Source organism: Fusarium falciforme, chromosome 8 (genome assembly GCF_026873545.1).
Source record: "Fusarium falciforme chromosome 8, complete sequence".
NCBI lineage: Eukaryota > Fungi > Ascomycota > Sordariomycetes > Hypocreales > Nectriaceae > Fusarium > Fusarium falciforme.
In genome coordinates, this window is record NC_070551.1 from 970,709 (window position 1) to 981,102 (window position 10,394).

The following is a 10,394-nucleotide window of genomic DNA, read 5'->3' on the forward strand; positions in this document are numbered from 1 at the left end:
GATACAGTTGCCGCTCACACGACTGTGGTTTGTCTACGCGTTGCGAATACGGCGCTTAGGATATGCAGCCTCGTCTATCTATATCGGCCGAGACTCTGCTACGCCTTGGTTGTGTAACCCTCTTATCAGCCGGGGTGGCACAACGTTGAGCTCTCATACGCTTGTTCCTTGATTCAAGGACACGAGCAGGCACATTTCCTACTCAAACTGAAATATGATGCCTGGCTTTTGCAGTTCTGCCTTGATGTTGCCTCTTGTCTCGGATCATTTCAACCCATTGTTCGGAAAACAATCATCGGGTATTTGTTGGCCTCTCTCCACCGGCTCGTCACAGGTGTGAGTGCGCAAAGTGCAATAAATGTAGGCTGAGCTCAGCCGTCAGGGCAAGTTGGTCGTGAGGCTGAGCAGCAGGTGTGATGTGTTGCCTCCCATATGCTCAGGTATTTAAGCGCCTTGTAAGACTGCGGGTTGACTGTGGTTCGACCAGACAAGACAAATCAACAACAGTAACCATGTTTCTTCCACTCTGGCTGGTCTACCTCTTTATCGTCCTTGCCTGCGTTGTCGCTGTTAGTGCCCAAGACTACGGGTATGCAACATGCTGGAACAAGCTGGACGCCATTATGGTCGGAAACACGACCAAGGATGGGGTCAACAAAGAGACTGTTTTAGAGTATCTCTGGAACGGGGCCATTGCGGGGTTCAGGGGAGAAGACCGCCCCATTGCTCTCGGGTATGAGGGTAAGTTGTGATGCTCCTTTTTGTTTTGCTACATATTGCCCGCGCTTTATGCTGACCATAACAGGCTGCCTCAAGATCTGTGAAGGACGCACCGATCAAGTGACTACCAGGTCGACTCTTGAAATGGTAACAACCTGGATCTTCCCCCTGGCCATCGTCTTCAACCTTCCCTACGATTCACTCCACCATCACAAGATCCGCAGAACAGCCCAAGCAGTACTGAACTGGGCCGGCTCTCCACAGACTGCCCTGACACATACCATCTGAAACGTGCGACAGATCAGGCATTGTCATCGTATGTCAAAGTCAAAGAATACCTTGACTAACGATGCCTTTTATGTCTTGAGTTGCCTTGGCCAGTTTGAACTGCCCAGCAGCGAGAGGTTCTACACAGCCCTTGTCTATGGCCTCTTCCGACCTCTTCCACAGCCTGACACAGAGTATGATCCTGATCAGCACTACACTGCGCAACTGCTCTCAGATATGGCCTTTCAACTGCGCATGCTGAGACGTCGTGGCGTTATTCCGACTCTTGCTAGTCTCGGGACCTTTATCACGGCCTTCATCTTCTCTATCGTTCTTGCTTTTGATGAAGAGGCGGGAAACAGAAAGGGATCGCCTCTTACCCTCGGACTCCTTTACTGCTGGCTGCCTCTTCTGGTCATCTTTACTATCATTGACCGTAACCCCGTGTCGGCAGATCGTTCAGCGTATGTTTTGACCAACTCCTCATGAATATTATTAAACACTAACATGCAGGTAGTGCTCTGATATCGCGCTGGCTCTTCAATGTCGACGCTGTTTTGGCTTCTGCGCAAGCCGCCGGAGCTGACTTGAATAACATGCGACCGCCCGTGTGGTGGTCACGGAGTAGGCCGCAGGACGATCTGAGAGTATTCGAAGTTCAAGAGTTTATCGGACAAGGTCGCAAGGTCAAGTATTGCGGCCTTGCTGACGCAGTGATCCGGGCCCAGAAAGCCCACACGTTGCGTAAACATCTTGACCAGTACAGGCTTTGCGCGCAGACGGCCCTGACGCACCTCAATGGGAGAAGACCAACTCAGTGGTGGTTCACGGCCTTTGCATCGCTCTTCTTGGTTGTGTTTGAGGTCATGATGGCGTTCTTGATTGCTTTCTGTACGCCTACCTTTGGCCTGGGTTGCTGGTCAGGCGGTCTGCTCCTGTATGGCATCTTGAGCACTGTGACTTGGGGGATACACCTTATTTTCAAAGCCCCGGGAAAATGGGTGCAATTTGTCTGCAGCTGTTTCAACTTCCTCTCTCTTGGGTGGATTATAACTCTGACAGGCTTTGTGGTAAGCATCCCCTCCCAGCACTTAAGACACCGGCTGACCAGTCCAGTTGGCGGGTGGGTTCAGAACCTGCTGGTGCAGCACCGTTAAGCTAAGTTCGGGGGGCTACATGATGTTTGAGAGTTTTGACTACTACGTCGAGAACTTTGCAATGTCTGGCCCTTGGATCAGCGCCTCGGTTCTCGGAGGATTGGTTCCCGGTGCGGTGTTGGTGACGGCAACTGCATGATGGATGAAGTGCCAGCATTCGTGGTCGACGGAAGAGACCGAGCCGGTTCAAGACTTTGCACTTGTTAATGTTAGATTCAGGGCTGACACGTCATGGTTGAGGGCTTAAACTTTGAGAGGTTGAGTGCTGGAGTGGCTCTGGCGGCACATTTTGGAGCATGGCTTTTGGTTGTATCTGCTGGCTGAGGACATGAATCTGTGTTTGATAAGCCGGATCAATGGAGCTCAAGTGTACAATAGATAATTCGGATATATAGTGAGTATAAGAGTTTGTCATTTGGTCTATTATCTAAGAATCTAGTAATTAGGACGACTTTTCCTTGAAAGACAATCATGCAAAGAACTTTTCAACAGCCTTGGTAAACTGGTCAGGATCTTGAAGCGGCGCAAAGTGACTGACACCAGGCAAGATCTCCAGTTTGCTGCCCTTGATCGCCTTGTGCAGCTTCTCCGGGACATCCCGGTTGACGGCCTCCTCATGCTCGGCACCCACAATGATAACTCTGCTGCCGTCAATGGTGCCAAACTGCTCATCTGTCATCTGTGGGAGAGTGGCTTCCATGGTGCCGACCTTGTTGGCAAACACGCTGAAGTTTGCATTTGGCTGAAGCTCGGCATACTCGACACGACAGCGAGAGACAAACTCGCTGAAGATGGCAGTGTCGGAGAAGGTGGCATTCGTCTGTTCCGGGTTGGCAGATCCTCCGAAGATGAAGGCCTTGTGGATGGGCACGGCCAAGGTCGGGTTGATGAGTGCAGCCAGAGTCGTTATGGCACCGTCTGACCAGCCGACGACGTTGTACTTGGACACGCCAGCGGCAGCCAGTTGGTCGTGAATGTCGTCCGCCATCTGGTCGTAGGTGAAGACGTCGTTGGTGTTGAAGGTAGAACGACCGTGGCCTCGACGGTCAACAGCAATGACATAGTGTCCCTTCGCAACGAGGCGAGAGATGACGGATCCAAAGTAGGCGGAGTAGCCTAGACCGCCGTGGTCCATGACGATGGGGATTCCTCCAACATGCTCGTTGTACTTTTGCATCCAGAGTTGAACTCCATTGATGAGAGTAGTCTTGGTGTTGATGGGAGATGGCAGGTCGGGCGTTGGTGGGAGAGTCTGCCAGATGGGAGTGTCCTGGCGGATGGCCAAGCCATTGGCAACGGCGGCAAAGGCAACAAGCTGCTTGAACAACATGGTGATGATGAGTAGAGGTTGTAGATAACGATCTGAGAACGGGTAATGCCATACCTATATATATTTGGCGATATATGTAGTCCGAAGCTGCCGGAATACGAGAACCACAGACCACGTCCAGGATGCCGGTACTTTCGAAACTCCCGACAAACCTTCAATGCCGTGACGGCCAAGTTTAGGTGGTTAATGCCTCTGTGTAATTAAATGACAGTGAGTATTGCTTGCGTTGACGACCAGGGGCACCCTGGATAGTTGCAAACCTTAATCCTCACACGTGGAGTTGGCACTGCCTTGAAGAAATTGCTGTATTTATAAGCCCTGCTATAGATGCCTGGAGACGGCCATGGTCAAAGTTTAAACTTGATGAGATTCGTATGCTCTTTTGTTTTGTTCTTATTGGGGTGGAGTCGTTCGAGCAGTGTTGAAGGCGAAGAGGAACCGTCCTCGCATAACTAAGGAGCAGACGCAAGTAAAGAGAACCAAGACTAAGGAGGGTCGCATTTACTTCAAGAGATGGTCTTAATCAATTGGTCAAATATTGACAGCTTCGAGGTTGCATAGTCTTGATCCGTCTTGACAACCAGCAAACTAGTCCCTACACATCCGCCAAGTCTTGGCCTCTGCTCTATCCGGGCTTCCATTCCTCAAAGAGGCCCCCTTGCCGAGGAGGCGCTTTTCTCCCAACATCACTGGAGGAGGGCCACAAAATGACCAGGGTTGCCTCGTCGGAGAGTCAAAGGACCCCGATTCCTCCGGACGAGTCTCCGCTCCCGTGCCGCTCTCCCCAAGATGGCAGCAGTGAGCTGATTGAATTCCAGCCCTTTGTTTTTTTTCCCGCTCACCACCAACGAGCGGAGTCGCACGCGCACAACATCGGCCACTGTGTCTCAGCTCGCTGGAGTCTCACCGAGTAGCGATCGCTGATCTATCGGCACACCTACTGCACAAGATACAGGCCCTTTGCCTGTTGAACCCTCTCCCGACACGCCGGATTGACCCACTGAGGCCATCCATTTCCAGGCAGGATCGGCTGTCTCCACGAGCTTCAACAAAGAACCCCCAGCCAACATGTGCCAAGACGAACAGGCACCCCGTGCCCCAGAGGCAGAGGTAAATTGACCCTGTCAGTGGGGGATCATAGACGTTAATTCTTCAACAGACCGATGGCGAGAGCGTCTACTCCGAGTACGCGAGCGACGTATCTGAGACGACCAGTGCGACGTCATCCATCTTTAACTATCAGTATGAGAATGGCCGTCGCTATCATGCGTATCGGGCTGGCCAGTACCTGCTGCCTAATGATGAGACTGAACAGGAGCGTCTTGACATTATTCATCACATATTTACCCTCGCTCTGAAGGGTGATATTTGCAAGACGAAGCTTGAGAATCCCCAAAGCATCTTGGATGTGGGCACGGGGACTGGACTATGGGTGAGCGAGCACTGTTGAACACACGAAGTGTGAGACATACTAATTTGTCTATAGGCCATGGAAATTGGCGACCAGTATCCCTCTGCAGAGGTCATTGGAACTGACCTGAGCCCTATTCAACCCCAATGGTACTCTCACGCCTTCTCACCGTCCAACTGCATGCTAACCAGATCTCAGGGTTCCTCCCAACGTCAAATTCGAGGTTGATGATGCAACCCAAGAATGGACATATCCTAAAGACAAGTTTGACTTTATCCACGCCCGCACCCTTGCTGGCGCAATCCAAGACTGGCCCTCGTTCCTCTCCCAAGCCTACGACCGCTGCAAGCCCGGCGGCAACATCGAGATCACTGAGGGCAGAGCCAATTTCTTCTGTGACGATGACTCGCTAAAGGAGGACTCTGCGACGCACAAGTGGCTCACCGAGTTCCGCCGTCTCAGCGCCCCCCTCAAGTTTGACATTGCTCCCGAGATGCCTGGTATGCTCAAGGAGGCTGGGTTTGAGGATGTCGAGTTTACGCAAAAGGTTGTGCCCGTGGGAACGTGGACAAAGGATCTCGAGCTCAAGGAGATTGGACGATGGTTCCGTGTGCAATTTGTCGAGATGGCACTTGAGGCTTATTCCCTTGCTCTATTTACGAGAGCTGGTGGATGGTCGAATGAGGAGGCACAGGTGTTGTTTGCCAAGGTCCGAGAGGAGCTCAAGTCTAACAAGATTCATCTATACACTTACTGGTAAGTGCGGCATACCGAGGGGCTGAGACCGATGCTGACGTTTCTCTAGCTCCTTTGCTACCGGAAAGAAGCCCAAGGAATGAAGACTAGGACCTTGGAATTGCACAGGAGCTCTTTGATTTCTATAGCCGCCGAAAGCTGTCGAGTGGGAGTCCTTACGAAGTTTTATAACTAGAAATACGTCCGCATCAAGGCATTAACATTCACTCTTAAGAAACCATATGAGACGAGACATCCAAGCCTGAAATGAATTTGAAGTTATCATTGTGCGGTGATTTTGCTGACTGAGGAGACGATGCCACGACATCCAACGCAACGTCCTCGCTAACACGTGTGTGCAGGGTATCACGCTGCTTGGAACCGAGGCTCCCATACTATGCAGATTGTACAGGGATTCGATAGGACTGACAACGTCTTCAACGACCCATCCTACTACTTTGGGGCATCAACCCCGACACTATCGGGACCCTGAAGAAGCCGGCCCCGCGGGACACCCGGTTAAAATAGGATGCGTGGAATGAGTTCCGCGTAACCTCGACCCCTCAACCTCCACCGCCCGCATCTACGCCGAGAAGTTGAATACGTTGCCGATATGTCTAATAGCAAGGCCACTGACAACGCCGTGCCGGCTGCTGACGCGTCTACTCTCCTGCCCCCTGAGCATTGGGCGCAGGTAGCCGAGGTAGGTAGTTATAGGATGGCTGTCGCTGCGAAATCGCGCGGTTTACCAACATATATGTTAGGAGCTAGGCGCTGATAACGATGCCGATTCTGCTCTCGGGGAGGACGCTGCCGAGTCCACAGCCTCTATCACGTCAAGCATTCTTCAGTATAGAAACATTAGTGGCCGCACTTATCACAGAGATATAGGCAATGCCCAGTACTGGTTGGTGTGAGAAGTCGTCTGTATCTTGAGGTGGTGATTGACATGAAATAGGGGTACAAATGATGAGCAACAGAACGAGTCTATGGATATTAAGTAAGAGCATTGAAGAAGTGCTACGAGTAGCCGCTGACTTGATGTAGCCACCATGTCCTGACACTTGTTCTCGATGGTGCTCTCTGCCTTGCACCTCTCTCCAAGGATATTAAGGTTAGTTGATGAGGTGATAGAGATTAATTACTCCTAACTTAAACATAGAAAGCAATCGATGTCGGGACAGGTACTGGAATTTGGGCTATGTACGAAAGCAGCTGAGGCACATGCCAATACAATACTAATCATCACAGCGACTTTGCGGAAGCCTTTCCCAAGACCGAAGTTATTGGCACAGATGTCTCGCCCATTCAACCCAGCTGGGTCCCGCCAAACCTGCGATTGTAGGTCTTGCAGAATATTCTCTTGCCAATGCGAAGCTTACATGACGTAGTGAGATTGATGACTGCACCCAAGAGTGGACCTTTGCTCCTAACTCTCTAGATTATATCCATATGCGTTGGCTCGTCGGAAGCATCGTCGACTGGCCGCAGTTGTTTAAGGAAGCTTACAAGTGTCTTAGGCCGGGTGGTTATATCGAAAGTCACGAGGCTCTTTCGAGAATGGACTGTGATGATGGGAGCATTCATGAGAAGAGTGCTATGCACCAGTGGGGCAAGTTCTTTGTCGAGGGCGGCAAGAAGATAGGCCGGTCATTCACGATTGTCGAGGATGAGGTTCAGAGGAAGGCAATGGAAGAAGCAGGATTTGTCAATATTGAGGAGCGTAACTTCAAGGTAAATCTCCCCGATCCAACGAAGAGCCCAACTATAGCTGACGAAATAGGTCCCCATCGGAGGATGGCCTCGCGATCCCAAGCAAAAGGAGATTGGAAGATACGCCCAGGCTACTCTCGAGCAGGACATTGAGGGCTATGTCCTGTTCATGGCCAACACGGTGGAGGGGTGGTCCAAGGAAGAGATTGAGGTTTACATCAGTTTGCTCCGCCGCGAGCTTCATTCTGGCAAGATGCATCCATATTACCTTCAAAAAGTTGTTTGGGCCCAGAAGCCGAAAGAGTAGGACCCAAAAATGCATGCATGGGTGAGGATGACGAGACGGGTGAGAAGAATAAGCATAGCTGCTAACCCTTCTATGTTTAATAGACTTTGCAACTCGGGGGCCGCTATTTTTAACCCGAGGTGTGAGAATTCTATATCCAATTTGTACTCCTGTGATACGTATGCTGCCCAGAATACATGTGTCTGATGCCCTTCAACGGGTACTGAGGATCCCGGAGAGTAATGTCGTCACATATCTCGATGGGATACTTCCATGTCGTACAGAGACTTCGGACCTCTGTCTCCGTCGGAATGGCTAGCATTGGCCAAGTTGATCATACAGCCCATGGTAGGACGTCATGCAAGGTCAGCTGTGCATGAGGATCTCATCGACACACATGCCTACTCACGGGCCGTGCTAAGCGGATCTCGTAGGCTGACAGGATTGGGGCCGACTTCCGAGACTTGTTTCAAGCTTGTAGGGCTATGATCGTCTTGCCGATCTATGGAAAGTGTGACCGAATGCTCCACTGGAGCTGGCTAGGGTATCTTACTGAACGAGCTGCGAGTCTTTTCAGCTTAGCATCTCCTACCATTAATGCGTTTAGCTTTACCTATCAATAAAGATAATAATAACTTATATTAAAGCTTTTTTCCATCTTATTGTTTCACTAAAGATATACTTTGGGCGGTGCATGTCCTGCCCATGAATCCATGTGGCTTTGACCAGTTGACTGCGCCTCGCTCGGACAATCCTCCTCGGACTTTTGCAACTCCACTTCTACTCGGACTCTATGTTTTAATTATAGAATTCGGACAGGTCTGACTTGGCTTCGCATGATACGTTGCACCTGGAATTGGGGTCCGAAAACTGTTTGTAATTGATTGGCCATCACCAGTTTTCGCATAGTGCTGATCCTGAGGAACGTCATTTTTCGGGCATTGCCTTGGAAATCCCCTGGCGATTTATCCACCCATGGGGCTGAATTGATGGACCTTGGAGATGATCATGACGCTTGGAGCTTGAAGAAGGCATTGTTACCTTGTGATACCTTCAAATCGGCTATATAATTCTTACGCCCACTGCCCATCAATTCGATCTTCATCAAGCCCAGTAACTTCAACATTCACCAACCTCGCTTTCGCAAACAGCTCTTTTACTGCATCATTACTTCAAAACATCTTCAACATGCACTTTACCAACAGCTTTGTTCTCGCCCTCGCCACCAGCGTCGGCTTGGTCTCAGCTGCTCTCCCCAAGGCCAATGAATACAAGTCCAACGACTGGTAAGATAAATCCCAAATGCTGCTAAATAGAAGAAGAAACTGACAGATTTGATAGCTCGGGTGATCTGAACTATGGACACCACGCCTTTGACCTGCACATGGTTACCATGGACGACACCACCCACTCAGTCTACCAGGCCGGCACCTCATGGTACCTCTTTGACGGCAAGACGGGAGACGGAGGCCGCTGCGAGGGCGAGTTCCTAGGCCAGGTGTCGGGAGACACTTCTCCTTGCTTGGACCTCGACAACACGGTGGCTGGCAAGCGCATCAGGTGTCTGTGCAACCCCCTTATTGGAGCCAACACAAACGGCATCAACTCTTGCCAATACGTGTAGAGAGTATGACTTGAAGGAAATCGGACTGGACGGCCAAGGAATAGAACAAGCTGGAACACTCTCTCCTGGGTCAAGGAACAAGAGTCGTTGTCCATCTATCTCGGTGCGGCGTTGATGGCATTGGTTGCACGAACAGATTTGGCTTCTCGTACACTAGTGAAGAGCAAGCCATAAATATTAAAAGAAAAGAGTCTTGTTAGAATGGGAGCGCCCTTATTCAGTATGGATGCAGAACTGATACGTTGGATGTGACCCTTATGGCAAGCTTGCAATTAGAAAAGGCGCAGTTATTATTGACGGCTTCGTCTATCTGACTTGTGGGTTTACTCTGTCAAGCCCCCATACTACCGCATTGATTCAGTCTACCCCTTCAGCGGGATGCCTATCGCAACCATCACTGACCTTGAGACGGATCAAACTTGTACTGATAAAGTTATCCGACCACGCTTGCCATCATGCACATGTACTGGAGGGCCAATCGCAAGGTTATGGTAGGAACGGGAGAGGGCAATGCTGTTGACGAGAAGCGATTTGATCTGTAGAGCGTAGTCGATGTAGCTTCCTTTCAATGTGGTACATCCGGGTAGTCAATCCCAGAGCCAGTCTTTGTCATTCTCCAGGATTCTAATTGTGAGCCGAAAACGAATTTGTAAACACAGGGATCCGGCCTTGACTGTTTCGTTCCACAAGGGCCATCTTCCTCATGATTTCAATTATCGGGGAGAATAACCGAGTATTCGTAGTGCTTTTCAATCCTGTTCTATCCAGTCTTTCCATGGTCTTCATCGTGCGTGTGTGGCTTATCTGTGCGAGGAATACTGGCTAGCTTAGTAGACACAAGATTCTTTCTACAGAGGCAATCCGATACACCCATTGGAGGTTTTAAACTGGGAAAAGTTCCTACGCCACTTAATTAGACTCGGCATATCCCGTGCTTGCTTGACACAGAAACATCAGACGCTAAAACCATTTCCCAACTCCGCCGGTGGCAGCACGGAGCAGGGACATTCCAGCAAGCAGCCATGTATCACTTAGCACGCGGCTGGGAGCATCAACTGTTACAAGCAGTCTTTCCGCTCACGAGAGCTGCGCTTCTACTGGCGCAACATTCACAGCCTCTTCAAGTCTGGCGTGGCCCTAATTTACTGCAT

General features: G+C 50.4%; 5 protein-coding genes across 5 annotated transcripts; 4 read left to right on the forward strand and 1 right to left on the reverse strand.

Annotated features, from left to right (window-relative positions):
• Positions 1-512: 512 nt before the first annotated feature.
• Positions 513-2,283, forward strand: NCS54_01014000 (Hypothetical protein; the record flags this gene model as incomplete). The annotated part of the gene is made up of 5 exons (XM_053155460.1): positions 513-741; positions 806-957; positions 1,021-1,451; positions 1,505-2,057; positions 2,104-2,283. The coding sequence occupies 5 exons, from the start codon at positions 513-515 to the stop codon at positions 2,281-2,283; spliced, it is 1,545 nt and encodes a 514-aa protein (XP_053011435.1).
• Positions 2,284-2,613: 330 nt separating this feature from the next.
• Positions 2,614-3,474, reverse strand: NCS54_01014100 (AB hydrolase-1 domain-containing protein; the record flags this gene model as incomplete). The annotated part of the gene is made up of 1 exon (XM_053155461.1): positions 2,614-3,474. The coding sequence occupies one exon, from the start codon at positions 3,472-3,474 to the stop codon at positions 2,614-2,616; it is 861 nt and encodes a 286-aa protein (XP_053011436.1).
• A 1,068-nt stretch (positions 3,475-4,542) lies between these two features.
• Positions 4,543-5,724, forward strand: NCS54_01014200 (Hypothetical protein; the record flags this gene model as incomplete). Its single annotated transcript, XM_053155462.1, has 5 exons — positions 4,543-4,584; positions 4,634-4,906; positions 4,961-5,034; positions 5,084-5,641; positions 5,691-5,724. 5 exons carry the CDS (start codon positions 4,543-4,545, stop codon positions 5,722-5,724), a joined length of 981 nt encoding a protein of 326 aa, XP_053011437.1.
• Positions 5,725-6,233: 509 nt separating this feature from the next.
• Positions 6,234-7,640, forward strand: NCS54_01014300 (Hypothetical protein; the record flags this gene model as incomplete). Its single annotated transcript, XM_053155463.1, has 8 exons — positions 6,234-6,323; positions 6,385-6,527; positions 6,579-6,620; positions 6,668-6,734; positions 6,783-6,823; positions 6,872-6,961; positions 7,012-7,354; positions 7,404-7,640. The coding sequence occupies 8 exons, from the start codon at positions 6,234-6,236 to the stop codon at positions 7,638-7,640; spliced, it is 1,053 nt and encodes a 350-aa protein (XP_053011438.1).
• Positions 7,641-8,807: 1,167 nt separating this feature from the next.
• Positions 8,808-9,243, forward strand: NCS54_01014400 (Hypothetical protein; the record flags this gene model as incomplete). The annotated part of the gene is made up of 2 exons (XM_053155464.1): positions 8,808-8,905; positions 8,961-9,243. The coding sequence occupies 2 exons, from the start codon at positions 8,808-8,810 to the stop codon at positions 9,241-9,243; spliced, it is 381 nt and encodes a 126-aa protein (XP_053011439.1).
• Between the last annotated feature and the right edge of the window lie 1,151 nt (positions 9,244-10,394).